The sequence below is a fragment of the Lagenorhynchus albirostris genome, chromosome 2 (genome assembly GCF_949774975.1).
Source record: "Lagenorhynchus albirostris chromosome 2, mLagAlb1.1, whole genome shotgun sequence".
In the NCBI taxonomy this organism is placed as follows: Eukaryota; Metazoa; Chordata; class Mammalia; order Artiodactyla; family Delphinidae; genus Lagenorhynchus; species Lagenorhynchus albirostris.
The window spans coordinates 46,514,690-46,536,979 of record NC_083096.1 but is presented as its reverse complement, the minus strand read 5'-3'; the positions used below and the strand labels follow the sequence as shown (position 1 = coordinate 46,536,979).

Sequence of the window (22,290 nt, the reverse complement as noted above, 5' to 3'; positions counted from 1 at the left end):
TCTACCTCTTCTCCTTTTTTCTTAGTTCAGAGGCATAATTTTCTATCTTCTGTGAGGTCAGAGGTCATGGTGACAACACACATGCCTTAACTGGAGTGGACACAGAAAGAGAAAAATGTTCTACCAGAATGAAGTCTCTCCTGAATTTTCCATTGGCATAATCTGAGGGGGACTTCTAGGCAGTGGTGTGCTGATAAATCAACTCTCCAGACCCAAAGCCCCGATTTGTAGCCAGTTTGCCAATTTCCATGGTGTAAATATTTCCACCATGACCAGATTCACAATACCAACATGATGTCATGGAACATAGGATTGAGGAATGTCTACAATCAGCTCTTGCAAGCGGGACGGGCTGGCTCCAGCATGCTGCTGGCTAGACCTCGATATGTTTGTGTAATTAGCTGGAAGGTGCATATGTTGGCATCTATATGAATCTGGCAGTGAAGATCACTCCTGGGTTCTCTGTCCAGAAGTGCTACCACAGATCAGATGAGTGTAAATTGGCCATATGTGCAGGTGCTTCTTCTGGTGCTTGACATCTTTGCTCTTGGAACCCTCTTAATTTGGGTATTCTTCTAGATGCCATCCTCTGCCCTCTAGTCCTTTTTTTCTGTTCACTCTGCCTGGAGGGTGAAGCTGTTTTAGTTGATGTGACTTCTATATATTTCCATCTTAGACCTATCTCCCAGCTTTTGGATTCTGACTGACTGTTGGACGGTACCATTGGAAAATCCCAAAGATACTTCACATTTTACTTTTCTTTTTTTCCCCCTTTTTTTGGCCATGCTGTGCGACATGTGGGATCTTAGTTCCCCGACCTGGGTTCGAACCAGTGCCCCCTGCAGTGGAAGTGCAGAGTCCTAACCACTGGACCGCCAGGGAATTCCCAAGTTTTACATGACTAAAGCGGAATTCAGTGCCTCTGCCTCACAAGAATCTGGCTTCTCTTTCTCAGTTTTCTTTCATGTGGGTGGTATCCTTATCTTTCCAGTCACTTTCAGATGCTGCCTCTATGTAGAGTCGCTCCTGGTTCTTCCATGGTATCTGCCTATCTGTCCACCATTTTACTCATATTGCATTATAATGGTTTCTTTGTGTCTGTTTCCTCCTTCAGACTGAACATCCTGGGTGTCTGAACTGCATGCTATTTACCTTTGTATCTCTACTGTCTCGCACAGTGCCTGGCACATAGTACCGTTTGGTTAATGCGTGCCTGAATAAGTAGAAGAATAAATGAGAGATCTGTTCCGTACCCTTTGTATGCACTTAGCAGCGAATTGCCAGACTTAGGAAATAAAAATACAGGATGCCAGGTTCATTCGGAAATTCAGATAAACAACAAATATTTTTCCGTATGAGCAGGTCCTAGATACTGCATGAGACATACTTACGCTCCCAAATTACTCATTTATTATTTTTCTGAAATTAAAATTTAGCTGGGCATCCTAGCAGCCCTAACCTAGCAAAAGAAGTTAGTTGACACCCAGAGTAGAAGTTCACACGACGCAGAAGCTCACACTGAGCTTGACATCACATGCCTTAAGTTTCGTATAGACTATGCCTTACGTCTCTGAACGTCCCACGTGTAAATAGATCTCTATACTGAGATGCACTGGCCTCTCCATAACGTTCTGCTTTGTGCCATTACATACACATATTTTTTCTTTGCATGGCAAGGACGTTTAATCTATACGTATTTGGGCAATATGGACAAATGATCAGTTTGTGAGTCATCTCACAGCATTTCCTATACTGTGGTGGTTTCTTATTGTTTCTGGGTGGTGGTTACAGGGCATTTGAATAGATGTTACAAAATGGACCCTTGGTGTTCTGGGATGAGCGTACAGAGAGCAATGTGCTATTCTTAAAGTTCTGTAAAACCTTGGCTCTGGGATTTAGATTTTCTTAGGGAGTTATGTGTGACTGGAAGAGTGCTCACTATTTACGTTTCTGCTCAAGCCAGGCTGCCTGAGAACTGATGTACTGAAGATTAAGCATGACTTGGAGAAGGACTTCATACTGTCTCCAGTCTAATGAGGTTGTTTACTTAACACGTTCCCTGTTAAAGTATCAGATGACTAAAGGATTATATTGATTGAAGACAATTTTTTTAAAATTAGAAACACCCAAGTTGTGAACAGTTTACATTTTAGAATGCGAAAGAGTATATTTCTCAATGACTGGAAACACGGTTGAAACATGGCACATTTCATCTCTCACATTCTCTTTCTCTTGTTCCCCTTATGTCAAAATTGGTAATTATGGAAATTCCATGGCTAGGACAGTTGGGCAGGGTTTTAGATATTTACCCCATAGGAGTCAGGCATGTTCTCTTAGGAAAAGCTGAATTCTAATGGCAGAAGGATTGGCCAAAAAAACAATTATGAAACATTCTTGTGGCCTCAGTATCATGATCTTGTCAGTAAAGCGATGGTCTCTGATTAAATCCAGATTGAGCTGTTTCCTGTTAGCGTGCTAACCCAGAGGGCATGCTCAGCTCTCCATGTCTTGCTCTCTAAGTCTGGGTTTTTAAACACTTGTCTGCCAAGGCTCTCCCCGCCGCCTCTCCCAACTGTTCTTTTAAACTAGAATTTAAAGGTATTGAGATATTACAAACAAAAACAGACCCTAAAGTCTCTTAAGGGTCATGTAGCTATTGAATATTTTGCTGCAAAAATGAAACTACAATTTTAGCTTCTCCATTCTCCATAGGCGTGGTGTATTTTTGTGTGTTTCACTTTTGTATAATTTTATTTCAATTCCAGTAACAAGCAGATAATTACAGAATTTTTATTTCATAAAAATGTACTTTATCTGAATGTTGGTAAATTAAAACTCATCTTCGAAAATCTGGCCTTCCCCCTGCTATAGCAAAGAGATATTAGGGTACTTAGCAAATGTGCAGAAAATGAGAGTAAGCAAGTGCTCTGCCATCTTAAATTGCATTGTTAATTTTTGTGAGAATGACTTTAGGCATCAGAGCAATTCCTGTACTTCATTTTATGATATTGCCATTGACGCTCACCTGTTGCAATGAGAGAATGATTTTTAAAATCTAAATATTGCAGAATATTCTATTAGCCATTCTGTGAGCTCAATCATGGTTCTTCCTAATGTACAGATAAAAACACTGAGGAACGGAAACCATTAAAGGGACTTATGGGGATCAAGCATGCATACTGGGATTTTTTTCAGAGTCAAAGGAGGAGTGAAGGGAGGCGACTGGGTTAATGAGTAACATGATTCCATTCCCAAGGGAGAAACTTGGCTTCCTGCCAAATCTGCTTTCTGGCAGGAAAAGGGACCCACTTCATCAGGGTCTTTGACAAGCATTTTTCTCTGTGTTTGAATTTTTTGGCGACATCACTGCTTAGGGGAAAATCAGTTCTTTTAAATAGCTATTACTTCTAATAAGAAAAGATTTAAAGTGGAATTTGCATTGTGAGTAAAATAAGAATCATCAAATTATAAAATTGGTGAGGGAACCCTGACATTGTCACAAGGTAAGGAAACTTGATTTAGGATTAGAGCTTGAATATCTGTAGAAACTGAGAAGCCATTCCTTTTGTTGTTGTTAACATTTGAAATTGAGGTATGTTTTTTAACTACTACTTTTTAATATTATCAGACTGATCATTATGTTGGCCAGATCTTTTGAGGTGACAAAGTAAAAAACACAAAATATCCCTAAATTTGGGTAGTAAGAAAGAGATCAAAGGAACATAGATTTTTGTTTTACATTAATTTTTATTGGAGTGTAGTTGCTTTACAAGGTTGTGTTAGTTTCTTGCTGTACAGCAAAGCGAATCAGTCATACGTATACATATATACACCTGTTTTTAGATTTCCTTCCCATTTAGGTCACCACAGAGCACTGAGTAGAGTTCCCTGTGCTATATAGTAGGTTCTCATTAGTTATCTATTTTGTACATGGTAGTGTATGTATGTCAGTCCCAATCTCCCAGTCATCCCATCCCCCTCTTTCCCACTTGGTAACCGTAAGTTTGGAACATAGATGTTCGAAGATAAAAATTAACATTTTATTTTATAGTGTCTTGATTTTTCTTTTTTTTAAGTAAAAAGTGGCATATGTGATTTAAGTTTGAAATGCGTCACAGTGACTTACTAAGCTAACATTTTCCAAAGTACGTTCATTCTGATGTTTTGCAAGATGCTGTGAGACTAAAGGGAAATCCATTAGAAAATGTCATATACCATATCCTTCTTTTGGAGTTTCATACCATGTTAACATGTTAAAAACTTTAAGAAATTCTACAACAAAGAAGTATACTGGACTTCGTTTAACTCTATAGTTTCCAAACTTGACTGCAGGACCTTTTGTTTTGGAACTGGCGTTTGTTTTACAGCACACACTTAGGACAACACTGTACCAAGTAATTAAGAACATAATTAGACTTTGAAACCATATATATTCTTCATTTGTTGTTTCACTGAAGCTCCTGGAAGACAGATGGATACTATTAGGCCTATGCTAAAACTACATACAGTGTGATAAAGAATGATTGTAAGGCCATGATCTGAGTCAACAGGCCTGAGAGGCCTAAAGAAACATTTGGTATTTTGACTGAACCAGAACCCTTTCCTTGGTAAAGTAAAAGTATCTTTCAAAAATTAAATAAAGAAATCAAGTCATCCACCGCATATGCTGGAGTCTTAATATTAACTCCTGCTAGCAGTTAGCTGTGATGACATTAAGCTATTCTAAGCCCCTCCTAAAAGTGATGGCCTTGGCTTTGGTCTTACAGAAGGCAATCTTGCCTGCTAATTTCCTTCCAGTGGTTTAACTTTTGACAGGCCAGGTGAAGAAATAGCAAACATGTGACTTAATAAGCACAATATCATCATTTAGAGGTTCGGTTCTCTCTTTTTTGCCCCTTTTCTTTAATTTTCACACGTCTGATGATTTCAATTTAGGAAAATCTGATATAAAACAATTCACACTTCAAATTCAGAGACATCGCCTGGTGATTGCATCACTTAGAATGATTATTTGCTTAGAAAAAGTTCCTCTCTGTAGGGCATCTTCCCCTATGCCTATGAAGGACAGGTTAAACTTTGAAAATCACGTCGCTGTATAATTTGTTAGGCACCGGTTTATTGTAGAATGTAAGGCACACCTGTATTTTTCTTCAGTTTATTTCACTTCCCTCATGCTCAGTTTTGAAGATTTACAGATATTATCACTAATCAGTTCTTTAGTATTATGGTTTATGTCTCCAAGGTGCAGGTATACCTACCAATACTATTCACAGTTTCATTCTCACGTGATAGCTACTTTTCAGAAGGAAACGTCTTCTCTTGTACATTGCAAGTCTCCAGGAGGCAGGGGTCACGCACCCACCTACCCTTTCCATTACTCGTCAGCGATTAGCCGAGATCTGCTCCGTACAGACACTTCTCAGCCAACTCTGTTGATTGCCAGTGACACTGAATCAGAAAGTCTATCGCCTCCCATGAACTAAAGAACATCAGATTGCGGTCAGATCTCCCTAGATGTCTGTGGAGAACATATTCCTCCCATGGCTGATTTTTTCCAGCTATCAGCATGATGTCATCTGGCTCACACAAATCTAAACATTTAACAATCAGCTCTCCAAAGCCATCACGATCGGTTCCGGCGCACCATTGTAGGAGCTGTCTTCGAGAATGAGTTTGAGAACTTACCGTGGAACAATACAAAGGGAGTGATTGATAAAGATTTGCTAAACTTGATCCTGGGGGTCATAGAAAGCATTCTCGACAGAATATGCCAGCAACCTAGTTCTTGATAGGGAAGTAAGTAGAAGCACATGTACCCTCTATGAAGTAATACCTCTACTTCTAGAGAGGAAGGGAATGCACATACCACCCCTACGCGCCCCCGCTCGCCCATCCCGCTCTACTACACTCACAGGTGAGAGGATTGCCTTACCTGACTTTCCTGTAGGGAAATTAAGAGTAAGGGAAAACATGCTTCCACTACTTCAATGTTTTCAGTTTTACCTTAGGGAGTCATTCCTCCTGATCAAAATCATGAATTTATTGTACAGGTTGAAGGCGACCAGCTGCCTCCGGGGCATACAGTCAGTCAGTATGAGACGTGTAAGATCAGGACCATAAAAGCTGGCACGTTGGAGAAGCTCGTGGAGAACCTGCTGACAGCTTTTGGGGACAATGACTTTACCTACATCAGCATCTTCCTGTCAACGTACAGAGGCTTTGCCTCTACTAAAGAAGTGCTGGAGCTGCTGCTGGACAGGTAAGAATCTGAAGGGGTGTGAGAGGCGACAGAAAGGTCAGGCTGTTTGCAGAGTGAAGGCATGAGGTTCTGAATCGCCTGCACTTGGTATGCTGAGAGAGGGACGCGTGAGGAAGGGTTACCTGGAAGGAAGGACCTTTGGGACAAAGGGCATGGAGATTATTCAGGAGCTTCTTCACGGTCCATTTCTGGTAAAAATATCTCACAAAAACATCTATAAAAGAGTTAGGAGTGCCTATCATAAAGGTAGATTCAATTGTTTATAGATTTCAGTTATCATTTGCCACTCTAAAATTTTCTCCATGTTTTCATAATTTTCTAGCTTAGTCAATTAACCAGGAATCTTATTGGGTTGTTGTGAGAATTAAAAATGCTAAATGTACTATTAACAGTCACCATGTATTGGCTGCTTTACGGGTATGCACAGACATATCGTCCTTGATCTATGTTGTTAAGTCATATGTTACATAGAATAAATAGAGCAGTGTGCATTATAATTCACACATTGATAACTGATAGCTGTATTTCCCCCCATTATTTTTGTTTTATTTATATAATTAAGCTTGATCTTTTTTTTTTTTTTTTTTTTTTTGGCGGTACGCGGGCCTCTCACTGTTGTGGCCTCTCCCGTTGTGGAGCACAGGCTCCGGACGCGCAGGCTCAGTGGCCATGGCTCACGGGCCCAGCCGCTCCGCGGCATGTGGGATCTTCCCGGACCGGGGCACGAACCCGTGTCCCCTGCATCGGCAGGTGGACTCTCAACCACTGCACCACCAGGGAAGCCCTAAGCTTGATCTTTTAAAAATTATTATTAAATTGACTTGGTATTGGGAAGAAGAAGACTGTCAGCTAAACGGTTGCTTTAGAATCATGAGAGTCCTCATCCACATCCTTGTGTTCTGGGGTTTCCTGCATAAGGAATGAAGGAAGGAAGGAAGGAAGGAAGGAAGGAAGGAAGGAAGGAAGGAAGATAGGGTGTTCTGTTTGACTTAGTGAATATTGATTTTTAAGTAGATTTTTTAAATTTTGAAAGTAATAGATGCTCGTGTTAGAAATTCTTATACCATAGAAGGGTATAAAGAGAAACGTTAATGTTTTCTCATATTACTACTTTTTCCTAAATAACATTTATTAGGTTTTTTAAAATACGTGGAAGTAGGGGAAAAAAAATAGACACAGACTGTAACCTAATTAGGCAGGTAACACATATTAACATTTTAAAAATAGAAGTAATCCATGTATATAAAGTTCAAACAATTCAGAAAATTATGAAAAAAAAGTAAGAAATAAAAAGAAAACATTTCTATTTCCCCAAGTCCCATTTCCAGTCCCATTCTTCCTGGATAATAACTGTAAATTATTCCTTCTGTATTATTCCCAAGTTTTTCTGGGTGTATAGAAATGTGTGTTTATATATTTTTATTTATGTATGATATTTATCATATATATTTACAATATAAATAGAAATCATAGTACACAGTGTGTTCTGCACCTTGCTTTTTTCCCTTATCTTTATCTTGGAGATGTTTTTACTCAGTAAGTTCTTCAACATGTGTAAAGGGCTTAGAACAGCGGCTGGCATAGTGAAAGCTCAAGAAATGTAAGTTATTGTTATTTTAAAGTCAGCACATATAGATAGATTTACTATATTCTTTTTAGTGGCTTTACAGTACTTATTGAATGGAATATTCTATGGATGGACAGTTAAGCTCTCCCCAGTTTAATTTGTTTTTAAACTTTTAAACAATGCTGCAAAGAGTGTCTTTGAGTATATATTTTCTAAGTATTTGTTGAGAACTCTATAGGATAATTTCATAGAAGAGCAACTGATGGGTCAAAACTTATAAGCATTTTAAAATGTGAAAGATGTTGCTAGACTGCCCTCCAGAAAGCTGTACCAACCACTCTCCTGTCCATAGAAAATGAGAGTGTCCCTTTGCTTTCCCTACACTCTTGCCAGCTGTATTTTCATGTCTGCAATTGAAACCATCTCTGCTATCATCTGTCCATTGAAAAGTAGCTCATTGTTTTTATATTTATGTTTCTTACATTTATGAGTGAGGTGTAGCATGTTTTAAAATACTTATTGGTCATTTGTGTTTTTTGTGCACTCTCTGTTCATATCTTTATTTTTATTTTGTTATCTAATTGTTGATCATCTAATTATAACTCTTTGTATATTATCAAAATTAGGTTTTTTTGCCTATCATATGTTGGAAATATTTTTTTCTAATTTGTCCCTTGGTTTTAAAAGTTGTTTACAAATATTCTTTTTTATGAAGACATTAAAAATTCTTTTTATGCAGTCATGTTTATCAGTCTTAAGAAAGGCCTTTAATAATCTAATTCTGTTACGATGTGAATAAGGTTATTGATAACAGTGAGTTTTTCTCAAGATATTTTCCTCATAGATGCATATAAAGTGAAATCGTTTGGACCAATGGTTATTGATATGTTCAAATTCAGGAACATTCACAAAACGTCTATACTTTATTATGCAGTGATCCGGTTAAGATAACTCTGGACTTCGACATAGGTGGGAAGTTCTGTAGTTTTTTTTCACATAGCAGTACTTAAAATATTAAGCCTGGAGTATAAACCTATGGGATTAGTGAGTCATTTCTTTCATAGTTTGTTTGCTTGTATAATACCTCACACCTATAAATAGAACCTGAAGAATTATATGAATTTTCTTGCCACTGTTTCATATTTATAAAAAGGATGCAGTATGCTAACTGTTGGCAGGCAGTATGAGGAAATAGGTCAACACATCAAAAACTCCTACAAGTTTTCTTTGGAATTGGTAACCTCTTCTGCTTATGGGGTAACTCCATTGATAATAGGCCACAGATGTCCATAGTCAGTAAAGGAGTACACGTGAATTCCAGCTGCTCATCATAAATAGTGGGCCTACACACAGGAACTAGAGTGTTTAGTCTGTGGCTCATGTACATCCAGCTTTTATTTGATGATTTTAAAAAATCGGTTTGTTCTCCTATCACGGTGGGTAGACATTTTTGGATTGTTAAAATATTCCTAGATGACAATTGTCAAATGACAGAATCAACATGAATTCAAATTACATTTAATTCAAACCATTATTTAAGGTATAACTGAATGAAGAGTTAAGATATATCTTGAACTGTTTCAGTAGGCCAAGGCTTGACCTTGAATTTAATCTCATAGTCAGATCCTTTGATTCTGACATGAGTGGAATCAACACGTACTGAATGTCTATAAAATACCCAGTGCTCTGCAAGACACCATGTGGACGAAGCAGAAATTTGAGACTGGGTAAGTTCTCACCCTTGTGATGAATTTACTGTGAAGCTGCTGGTATTTAACCTCCAGGGGCCCTCACTTGCAGCACACTCTACGTAATTTATATTCATAATTTTATATTCTTTTTCTTAGAGAGGACCCCTCAGATTATGTATGCTGGCCCCAAAAAACATGGATCCACCCTGAAAACTTAATATTTTACTGCAGAAGGTAATTACGTGCAGAAAACAAGTAGACAACTACTTAAAATGGTGTAATAGTGAAACTCTGACATGTTCTACAGAAGTTCAGAGAAATAAATCCCACTTATTATGCTTCCTCTGCAGAAATTTGGATTTGTCCATATATGTACAAACTTCATTATAAATATTTCTTCCTCATTCCATTTCCTACTCTCTCTTATATCCTATGGCCAAATGTTAATCTTTGATTTTAACCAGAATGCAGATTCTGTGAAACACTCGGTTCTTAAATTGGTTGTCGGGGGTTTTAATGTCTGTAATTGGGAGGTAAGCAGTAAAGCTGCATGAACTTGCCTTTTCTGAAAATAAGTTAGATACTCTATTTTATTAGTAGTAAATTGTGGTAGACTTGTTTTTGGGTCTCTGGTGTTCTGATGTTATTTTTAAAATGATTTCTCTTGGATTCTTAATAGTAGATTACTTATCCTTTGTGAAATTAACACCGAGAAGTTATTACGGGATGTGCTAATCCTAACCAGTCATGAATGAATTGAAGGCAGATGCTGTGGCACTTATTTCCCTCCAGAGAAAAGTATATTTGAAATCAAGCTTTGATTTTTCTTAAGACTTCCAATCGTGTGGCTTTTCTCATATGGAACTGTTTGCTTTCTGTGATTTAAAAATATTTTTAATAGTTCTTTTCATTTTGCTAATATGAGCCTTTGTGATTGACCAGTGGACAGTGGTTTGAAGTCATATATGGCTAATTCCTTGTGTTTGCTTTATCCCTTACTTGGGGGCGATCAGCAGTTAACAAGAAATCCTGTTTTCTGTGCTTCTCACTGTGGCTCAGAGTTAATTCTAGGGCTCATTGGCTTCCTTTTATCCTAAGAGAAAGTTTGAGTTGTGGTTTAGCTGTGTTGGGGCTTCGAGATTTTATTTTTTCTAACTTTAAACATACATTTCACTTAAAAATATATTCTTCCCACCATACCATTAAAAAAAAAAAAAAAAGTGAGGAAATTGGATACCGCTGAAAATACCCAACCTCAAATGTAGGGAGAAACCTACTTCAGCTAGTGACCCTGACTGAGAACCATGAAGTGTCTATACAAATATCTAGATTTTTCTTCAGATAGCTGTCATATAAGCTACTTTTGGGCTCTTTCTTGGTCATTCTCTCTTTCTCTGATATCAGGAATGAGCAGAACTGCCAAGGACAAACGTAATGGGGTGAACTAAATCTCTAGAAACTTTTGCTAAGCCGCTAATGGCACTCAGGTCACAGTTTGGAAGGAACTGAGTAATAATCTGAATTGCCCCTTTATTTTGAGTGAATTCTCCCAGTGCAGGACTTTTAGAGACTAAAGGTTGAAGCCATCCCATAAACACTATGCTTTTCAGACCAATCAGACTTGAATTTGCTTGCTTTAGGTCGTAGAGAGGAGACTGATTCAGTGGGTCTTTGAACTTATTTCTTATTCCCATGTTGGATTGCCATGCATTTTCACAGACTTTTATCTTATTTAGTTCATTTATCATTACCTGCATGTTTACAGATAAGAAAATTGAGGCTCAGAAACATTCAATCAGTAAGAGGCAGAGTTGGAATTAAAACCTGTCTCTTTCTGACTTGGAAGCTCTTTTCAAGCACACCAAATCACCTCCCATGTCATTTAAAGTGTCATTTAAGGGACTTCCCTGGTGGTCCAGTGGCTAAGGCTCCGCGCTACCAATGCAGGGTGCCCGGGTTCGATCCCTGGTCAGGGAACTCCATTCCACATGCAGCTAAGAGTTCATATGCGGCAACTAAACATCCCGCATGCCACAATGAAGATCCCACATACTGCAGCTAAGACCCGGCGCAGCCAAATAAATAAATGTTTTTTAAAAAGTCATTTAAAAATGTTACTTTAAAAAAAATTAATTAGAGAGAGCATGGGCTCTAGGCACGCGGGCTTCAGTAGTTGTGGCACACGGGCTCGGTAGTTGTGGCACCCAGTCTCAGTAGTTGTGACTCGCGGGCTCTAGAGCGCAGGCTCAGTAGTTGTGGCGCAGGGGCTTAGTTGCTCTGTGGCATGTGGGATCGTCCTGGACCAGGGCTTGAACCCGTGTCCCCTGCATTGGCAGGCGGATTCTTAACCACTATGCCACCAGAGAAGCCCCCATGTTAGTGTTATTTTTAAAGAAAGGGATGACTTGGTTATCCCACTCAGCTATCCTTTTCTCTGATACCTCAACTGATTTTCCTTGGAAACTGGATTTCCTGAGGAATACTCCCTTCACACAGTTGTGAGCAGGTCATTTGAACATCAGTGCTCCTATTCATCCATCCATTGAAATGATATTTACCAGGTGTTTAATATCTACCATGTATTGTGCAAAGTGCTGTGCATATAATGGTAAACAGACTGGTCATGACTCCTGCCCTCTTCATGCTTAATGGCTGAGAGTAACATTAAATAAGCATACAAACAAAGGTGTGTAATTGAAATCGATACAATCCTTGGGAGGTAAGAGCTAGGTTCTATGACAGAGACAATAAGAGAGGATTGCGTGGGGGAGGAGGATATTATCAAAACAAAACTGGATGTTGGCCAGTGATATTAGATGGTTAGATAGGTCATGGGCCATCAAGGTCCCTGCTGGGTCCAAGGGTCTGGAGTGTTTCTGTTTGTTTGATGTACTCAGACCAAATCCCCTGACCTGAATGTACTACTTCCCAAAGAGAACTCTTCTTGGAGGGTAGGGAGATAGCAAGTGAAGAAGCTTGGGAGGATTTATGCAGATATATTACCCCCATGGGGATAGTAATCTTAAATCCATATTTCATGACACCTGGAGTAGTAACACCATCATGTGTAAAAGCCGGTACACCACCAATAACCAGCAAGAATGGAGCTGCCCTTGCCAGTGAAGCCAGTTCCTCCACGGCAGAGAGACAGCGATCAAATATAAAACTCGAAAACATTTTATTTATTTCCATAGATTTTGTCATAAGTGCCGAATATGCTTCCCCTTCCTTTCAGAGTCTGAAGATATTTTATGGGAAAAGCAGTTTTCCTGTCTTTGTTTTAGTCGTGAGATTTATGCCTGAGGTATAGTGATGGTTAAGAGCATGGGCTTGGGAGTCAGAAAATGAATTGGATTCTGGTTTTGCGCTTCTTACTTGCTCTGCGGCACTGGGCAGGTTGCTTTGTCTTACTAGCTTCATTTCCTTATCTATAAAATGAGTGAAAAATAACCTAAGTTATAGGGCTATTATGAGGGTTAAGCTTGATAATATAAAATTCTTATTATAGTGGCTGGCAAATATTAAGTGCTTAAGAGATTACCATTACCTTGTTTTCCTTTCTTCGTGGCACTTATCACTATTTGAAAGTACCTTTCTTATTTTTTTAATAGAAATTTTTTAAAAAATATTTATTTATTTATTGGCTGTGTCGGGTCTTACTTGCGGCACAAGGGATCTTCATAGCAGCATGTGGGCTTCTCTCTAGTTGCAGTGCACTGGCTTCTCTCCAGTTGTGGCATGCGGGCTTAGTTGCCCCACAGCATGTGGGATCTTAGCTCCCTGATCAGGGCTCGAACTAGCATCCTCTGTATTGCAAGACGGATTCTTAACCACTGGACCACTAGGGAAATCCCTGAAAGTACCTTTCTTGTCTACCTTGCTTATTTCCTGATAGCTGCCCCTATGCAGAGACCATGTCTGTTTATTTCATTGCCGTAACCTTAGAGAGGAATGGTATCTGGCAGTAGATGCTTAGGAACTATTTGTCTAACAAATAAGTAATCACTATTATTCATGCCTATTATGAGCAGGTGCACTGGAAGATACAACAGTGAACATTACCCAGCTTCTGCCTACATTTAGTGGGAGAGACTAATAAATCTATAGACTCATACCGTTACTGTCAAGGCAGTTAGGGCTCAATGTGTGTTTTAAAAAAAATAGACTGTTTTCAGAATTACCATATGATCAGGCAATCCCACTCCTGGGCATATACCCTGACAAAACTATAATTCAAAAAGATACATGTACCCCTATGTTCATAGCAGCACTACTCACAATAGCTAAAACGTGAAAACAACCTAAACGTCCAACAGATGAATGGATAAAAGAAAACAATGTGGTACATATATACAATGGAATACTACTCAGCCATAAAAAGGAACAAAATAATTCCATTTGCAGCAACAGGGATGCAGCTAGAGATTATCATACTAAGTGAAGTAAGTCAGAAAGAGAAAGACAAATGCCGTATGATATCACTTATATGTGGAATCTAAAATATGGCACAAATGAACCTGTCTACAAAACAGAAACAGACTCACAGACATAGAGATCAGACTTGTGGTTTCTGGGGGCAGGGAGGGAGAAGGATGGACTGGGAATTTGGAGTCGGTAGATGCAAACTATTACATTTAGAATGGATAAATGACAAGGTCCTACTGTATAGCCCAGGGAAATATATGCAATCTCCTGGGATAAACCATAATGGAAAATAATATTAAAAAAAAATGTATGTATGTGTAAAACTGAATCACTTTGCTGTACAGCAGAGGTTGGCATAACATTGTAAATCAACTATAATTCAATAAAAAAAATAGACTATTTTTAAGAGAAGTTTTAGGTTCACAACAAAATTAAGTGGAAAGTACAGAGACTTCCCATATAACTCCTGCACCCAATCATACCCCCACTATCAACATTCCCCCACCAGAATAGTACACTTATTATAATCATTGACACATTATTATCACCCAAAGTCCATAGTTTACATTAGGATTCACTCTTGGTGTTGTACATTCTATGGGTTTGGACAAACGTATAATGACATGTGTCCATCATCATAGTACCATACAGAATAGTCTTGCTTCACTAAAAATCCTCTGTGCTCTGCCTCTGCATCCCTCCCTACCCTACCCTAGTCCCTGTCAATCACTGATATTTTGACTGTCTCTATAGTTTTGCCTTTTCCAGAATGTTTTATTGTTGGAATCATACAGTATGTAGCCTTTTCAGAATGGCTTCTTTCACTTAATAACATGCAGTTAAGGGTCCTTCATGTTTTTTCAAAGCTTGATAGCTCATTTCTTTTTAGTGCTGAATAACATTCCATTGTCTGAATGGACCATAGTTTACCCACTCACCTACTGAAGAACATCTTGGCTGTGTCCAAGTTTTGGCAGTTATGAATAAAGGTGCTGTAAACATCCATGTGCAGGTTTTTGTGTAGACATACATTTTCAGCTCTTTTGGGTAAATACCAAGGAGCAAGAATTTTGGATCATATGGGAAAAGTATGTTTAGTTTTGTAAGAAATTGTTAAACTCTCTTCCAAAGTGGCTGTACCATTTTGTTTTCCCACCAGCAGTGAATGAGCGTTCCTGTTGCTCCACATCCTTGTGATCATTCGGTATTGTCAGTGTTTTGGATTTTTGGCTATTCTGGTTCGTTTGCCTCTCCGTATATACTTTAGAATCAGTTTGTCAAAATCCACAGAATAACTTGCTGGGATTTTGATTGTGATTGCATTGAATCTACAGATCAAATTGGGAAGAACTGACTTGACAATATTGAGTCTTCCTATCCATGAACATGGAGTCTCTCTCCCTTTATTTAGTTCTTCTTTGATATCTTTCATCAGAGTTCTGTAGTTTTCCTTATATAGATCTTGTGTATATATATATACATATATATATACACATATATATATGTGTGTATATATATATATATACACTAGATTTATACCTAAATATTTTAATTTGGGGGGGAGGGTGCTGATGTAAAGGGTAATAGTTTTTTAAAAAAAATTTTATTGGGGTATAGTTGATTTACGGTTTTGTGTTAGTTTCAAGTGTACAGCAAAGTGAGCCAGTTATACATATACATATATCCACTCTTTTTTAGATTCTTTTCCCATATAGGCCATTACAGAGTATTGAGTAGATTTCCCTATGTTATACAGTAGGTCCTAATTAGTTATCTATATATAGTAGTGTGTATGTGTCAATCCCAGTCTTCCAATTTATCCCTCCCCTGCCGCTTACCCCCCGCCCCCCTGTAACCATTAGTTTATTTTCTACATCTGTAACTCTATTTCTGTTTTGTAAATAAGTTCATTTGTAGCCTTTTTTTTTTTTTAGATTCCACATACAAGTGATATCATATGATATTTGTCTTTCTCTGTCTGACTTACTTCACTCAGTATGATAATCTCTAGGTCGATCCGTGTTGCTGCAAATGAAGGGTAATATGTTTTTAATTTCAAATTCCACTTGTTTATTGCTGGTATATAGGAAAGTGATTGCATGTTAACCTTGTATTCTGCAATCTTACATACTAGTTCCAAAAGCTTTTGGTTGATTCTTTTGGATTTTCTATATAGACAATCATGTCATCTGTTATCTCTTCCTTCCCAATCTATTGATATATACCTTTTATTTCCTTTTCTTTTCTCTTTGCATCAGCAAAGACTTCCTGTGCAATGTTTAAAAGCAGTGTGAGAGGGGACATCCTTGCTTAGTGGGAAAGCTTTGCATTTCTCAGTGTTAAGTATGATGTTAGCTATATTTATGTAGATGTTATTTATCAAGTCGAGGAAATTTCTTACTATTCCTAGTCTGCTGAGAGTTTTATCATGAATGGATGTTGGATTTTGTCATATGCTGTTTCTCATCTATTGATATGATCATGTAATTTTTCTTCTTTAGCCTGTTGATATGGTGGATTACATTAACTGATTTTCAAATGTTGAACCACCTTTGCATACTTGGAATAAATCCCTCTTGGTTGTGCCCTGTTTGATTCAGTTTGCTAATATTTTAAGGATTGTTGCATCTGTGTTCATGAGAGATCTTGGTCCATAGTTTTCTTATAATGTCTTTGCCTGGTTTTGGTATTAGGGTAAAGCTGGCCTCATAGAATGAGTTATGTAGCAGTCCCTCTGATCCTGTCTTCTGGAAGAGATTGTAGAGAATTGGTAAAGTTTCTTTATTAAATGTTTGGAAGAATTCATCAGTGAACCCCATCTGGATATGGTGCTTTCTGTTTTGGAAGGCTATTGATTATTGATTAAATTTCTTTAATAATACAGGTCTATTCTGATTGTCTGTTTCTTCTTGTGTGAGTTTTATGTAGATATGAATTTCTGACCTATATCACTTTCCTACTCCTTGAAGAATTTCTTTTCATATTTCTTGCAAGGCAGGCCTACTGGCAACAAATTCCCTCAGTTTTTGATTGAGAAAGTCTTTATTTCTCTTTCACTTTTAAAGAGTAATTTTGCAGAGTAAAGAATTCTAGGTTGGTATTTTTTTTTCCTCTCAACACTTTAAATATTTCTTTTCTTGCTTTCTGAGGAGATGGCATATATAATTCTTATATTTGCTCCTTTTTAGTTAAAGTTAAGGTTTGTTTTTTGCTCTGGCTTCTTTCAAGATTTTTTATTTATCTTTGATTTTCTGAAGTTCGAATATGTAGTGTTTTGGGCATTTATACTGCTTGGTGTTCTTTGAGCTTCCTGGATCTGTGTTTTGTGTCTGATGCTAATTTGGGGGAAATTCCCAGTCATTATTCCTTCAAATACTGCTTCTATTCCATTCTCTTCCTTCTCCTTCTAATGTTCCCATTACACATATGTTATGCCTTTTGTAGTTGTCCCATGGTACTTGGTATTCTGTTCTGGTTTTTTCTTTTCTCTCTCTCTCTTTCTTTTTTTTTTTTTTTTTTAGTTTATTTGTTTGTCTGCTTGCTTTTCAGTTTTAGAACTATTTTCTTATCCTCAAGCTCAGAGATTCTTTCTTCAGCCATGCCCAGACTATTAATGAGCCCCTAGAAGGCATTCTTCATTTCTGTTACAGTGTTTTTGATCTCTAACATTTCTTTTTGATTCTTCCTTAGAATGTCCATCTCTTTGCTTATATTATCCATCTGCTCTTATATGTTGTCTACTTTTCTGATTAAATTTCTTAGTGTGTTAATCGTGGTCTTTATAAATTTCTGGTCTAATAATTCTACCATTCCTGCTATATCTGACTCTTGTTCTGATGTTTCTTTAGTCTCTTCAAAATGTGCTTTTTTCCCTTTTAGCATGCCTTGTAATTTTTGAATAAAAGGTGGATATGATGTACCAGGTGGAAGGAAATGGCATTCAGTAACGTAGTTGTAATGTACGGGGGTGGGGGACAGGAAGGCATTCTGTAGTCCTGTGATTAGCTTTCAGTCTTCTGGTTAGCCTGTGCCCCTGGACTGTGAACTTCATCAGTGCTTCTCTGTTGTTTTTATTTCCTCCCTTAGGGAAAGGGTGGCTAGAAGGGCCTGGAGACGGGTATTTCCTTTCCCCCATGTGGAAGGCTAGAGAAGACTAGAGTTAGGTATTTTCCTTACCCAAGGTAGGTGAAGCTCTGACAAAGCCCCAGCAGGTTAGACTCTGGTAAAATTTTTTGTCCTGAAGGCAGGTGTTGTTAAGAAGAACAGAGTGCTCTAGTGTATTTCAAAATGGTTCCTTTTCCCCTTCCCTTGCTGGAAGCATGAGGAGGTTTTTCTCCTATATTAACTATGATAACCTGGTCAAGTTCCTGGAGGTAAAACTCATAGAAATGTGGTGCTGTGTCTACGACTGGGTCCCCCTGGAGTTTTTATCCCTCAGACTTGTCCACGCTAAGTCTGCAGCAATTCATCAATTACAGTTCAGCGTTTGTTTCCCATGGAGATTTCTGCTCTGCTCTGTTGTGGTTTTCTGTATCTGTCTGACGGTCTCTTCAGTTTTAGTGGGCACGGGTTTGCCTTGTGACCACACTTCTCTGATGGATCTAAGAAGAGTTGTTGATTTTCCAGTTTGTTCAGCTTTTTACGTGTTGTTAGGATGAAGTGGTGACTCCTAAGCTCCTTATGTGCTGGACTGGAAACTGGAAGTCCTCTTCTGCCCATTTTTTCATCAAGTTGTTCATTTTCTTATTGTTGAGTTTTAAGAGTTTTTGTACATTTTGGATAACAGTTCTTTATCCGTTATGCCTTTTGCAAGTATTTTCTCCCTGTCTGTGGCTTATCTTATCAGTTTCTCGATTGAATGTGTACTTAAGAACCCCCCCCCCGCACCCTACCCCCACCACCACCCCGGGAACTGTGAGGTGGTTGTAGCGAACCTCCTTTTAAAAGCTCATAACACAGATCCATTCAGCTCTTAAATGCTTCCTTAGCATAAGAAGCTGGGTAAGCCTTTTTGAATTGCACACAGAAATGTTCCAAATTACTTTTTGTGAAACCTCACTTAAAAATAATTAAGCTTTAAAAGAAAATTAGTTCTGTAATTAGACTAGGCACTTGCCAAATATTCCTAGATTCATGCTGCCATGCAGTGCTCATTGGATTCCCTAACTCCCTTCTCTTTTGGTAGGAGCAAGGTTTACTAATATCTTCCTTTGTTCTTCCAGGTCCTAAGAGAGGGGGTTATGAGCAGAGAGCACTTAGGGAGCAGGTATTGGAATCTAACCTACTTAGAGGGCCTCACAGCATCTTACACTAGTGACGACCATAAGTCACTTCTAGGTGCTTGTCTCTTTATAACAGTAACACTTATATTAAATGTTACTATTAAACTCATAGTACAGTTTTTCTACACTTTTGTCTCAGAGTGATTTATGTCTAACTTCTATCACTTATGTAGGAAAGTTTTTCAATACCATGCCATTCTCTTCATTTATTTTAGTAACTTCCCTCCATAACTCTCAACAAAATCAAGTGGAAACAGAGTGGTTGGTTCATCCATTGAATCTTTTGTCCCACCGTGCATGAAAAAGTTGAGATGTATTGGTCAGTTGATTCCAGGATGCTCATCCCATTTATAGAGTGGGAAAGCTTTCAGGAAATCCTAACATTGCTTTGTTTCCTTTTTTAGCTTTAAATACAGATACACTGGATATCCTGACGAGGGTGAGAATTTATTCAAAAATGAAGGCCATTTCTTAAGATTTTTGTTATAGCAGATGAGTTTGAATAGATTTTGTCCAGGTTTGAGTGTTGATGACCACATAGGCAAGAAAACCCTCAGTCTGTGTATATGTTATAGGTTTTTAAAAAAAGACAGATTGCTTAAAGGTAAATTGAACTCAGATCTTATTTCCTGTGGCTATTAGGATGATGAAAGTATTGCTGATAGAAAAGAGGATTCTAACAAGGGCTATGAGAATCTTTGGGTATCGAAATGCTTCTAACATCGAAAAGAACGTTGAAAACTTTTGTAGGGCACATGCTTTGTGAAGGGTCCCATGCTCTCACTGGCTCATGCTTTATCAGGGGGAGAAAGAGGGTTTATTTCATTAAACCATAGAAGACACAACATTTATAATAATTTACACTCCCAACTGTGGCAGGCAGAATAATGCCTCCCACCCCAAAGATGTCCAGTCTTAATCCCTGGAACCTATGAATATATTGGGTTACATGGCCAAGCAGAATTAAGGTTGCTAATCACCTGACCTTTTAAATAAGGCAGTTAACTTGGCTTATTTGGTTAGGACCAGTGTAATCACAAGGGTCCTTAAAAGTGAAAGGTGGAGGCAAAAGAGAGAGTCAGAGAAAAAGATGTGAGGATGGAAACAAGATCAGAGAGATACTATGTTGCTGGCTTTGAAGATAGAGGAAGGGGACCCTGAGCCCAAGAATGCAGGCAGCCTCTAGAAGCTAGAAAAGGCAGTTAAATGGATTGTCTCCTATAGCAGCGGTCCCTAACCTTTTTGGCACCAGGGACCAGTTTCGTGGAAGACAATTTTTCCACGGACCTGGGTGGGGGTGGGGCAGGGGGTGGCTTCAGGATGATTCAAACGCATTACATTTCTTGTGCACTTTATTTCTATTATGATTACATTGTAATATATAATGAAATAATTGTACAACTCACCATAATGCAGAATCAGTGGGAGCCCTGGGCTTGTTTTCCTGCAACTAGATGGTCCCATCTGGAGGTGATGGGAGACAGTGACACCCGAAGGTCCACCTCAGATCATCAGGCATTAGATTCTCATAAGGAACACGCAACCTGGATCCCTCGCGTGCATAGTTCACAGTAGCGTTCATGCTCCTGTGAGAATCTAATGCCGCCACTGATCTCACAAGAGGCGGAGCTCAGGCAGTAATGTGAGCGATGGGGAACAGCTGATTTTAGCCCAAGGAGACTTGTGTTGGACTTCTGACCTACACAACTATAAAATAGTAATTTTGTGTAATTTGTTTGTGGTCATTTGATGCAGCAGCGATAGAAAACGAATATAACATCAACAAAACTTTTGGTCTTGTTAGGGAACAAGGGAAGTTGTTCATGATTCGTTAGGAAACAAGGAATTCTTGTCAGAGAGATTGACTCTAAAAATCTAGTGCTTGTGGGCTTAGGGAAGTTGAAGGTCAAGTGTTCGCTCACCTTCACCTTGTTCTGTTCAGGCCCTCGTGCCCTGTTCAGCGTGGCCCACACACTCAGCTCTGGAAGCATGGCCTGAAACAAAGGACAGGGCTTAGCCACTACCTACAAGCGTTGTTCCTCTTTCTTCCCTGTACCTGTGGCTCTGCTTTGGGTTAGCCAGAAAAGTTTAATTTGGTACTGTTATAGAATTACATCCAACTGTAATCACACGAGGGAAAATGGAAATAAATTCTCTTCACTGCTGGGTTGCTTGTCTTTGGGAAATCTTTATTTTTGTCAAAAGGACCCAGCTCTCACCCAGCATCACAGTGGGGATTCTCCATGGGAACATGTGGCTGGACAGCAGAATCGGGATGGTAGTGATGGTTCTGCTAGAATAAACACTAAAAGGTTGCTGTCAAGGACTGAGCCTCAGAGCTTCACCAGGCTAGCTTTCTTTTCTGGAAATCAAAGAAAAATGTTTCTCTCAAGTAGCTCTTTTTTGAAAAAAAAATTTCACTTGGCAAAGGGAGGCAGCACATGCAGTTATCTTTCTTTTTTAGAAAACAATACCAAATTGCCCAGCAGGTTTTTAAAAAATGTGCTTATGTTTGGAAACTACAAAGCAAAACTGACAAAAAAAACTGGAAGGCAAGGTACATACATTCTGAGTGATTATCAGAAAGTTTTCAATTCACCTTTGATAACCTAAAGCTATGGTTTTGACCATTTTCTAGCAGTTGGTGGGAGGGATTGATCACAAACCCCTTTAAGAATCTGCTAAAAACTATGGACCTTCTCTAGCAAAAAAAAACACATCACCAAATTTGGCTTATGGCTGAGGGATTCCCAAACTTCCCTAAGTTCATCCAGGGACCCTAGGTTGTGACTCTCCAGGCAAAGTTTTCCTAGCATGAGTGACAGGACCCTGTAGGTGGCCATTAGGAGTCAGAGGAGGGCACTGCTCCTAGTATGAGTATGGTTCTGAAAAGTAAATTCATTAATTTCATTAAAGTAAATGCAGTGTTTTTTTTTTTTTTTTTAAAAAAAGGTATATCTCTGAAACTTTAAAAGGAAAAGGGGACTGGCTGTTTTTGAGTTAATTTTATTTATTTATTTTTTTAATCACTTTTCTCTTATTTGACATTTCTTTTTTTTGCAATAC

The 22,290-nt window shown here is 38.5% G+C and overlaps 1 protein-coding gene across 3 annotated transcripts in view; it reads left to right on the top strand.

The window, feature by feature from the left end:
• RGL1 (ral guanine nucleotide dissociation stimulator like 1) overlaps nucleotides 1–22,290 on the top strand; it is a 276,917-nt gene that overhangs the window by 174,478 nt on the left and 80,149 nt on the right. For all 3 annotated transcript variants that reach the window (XM_060131812.1, XM_060131802.1, XM_060131823.1), the window contains one exon: nucleotides 6,051–6,259. In XM_060131812.1, coding sequence (XP_059987795.1) covers nucleotides 6,051–6,259 — 209 coding nt within the window. The remainder of the gene's footprint in view (nucleotides 1–6,050; nucleotides 6,260–22,290) is intronic.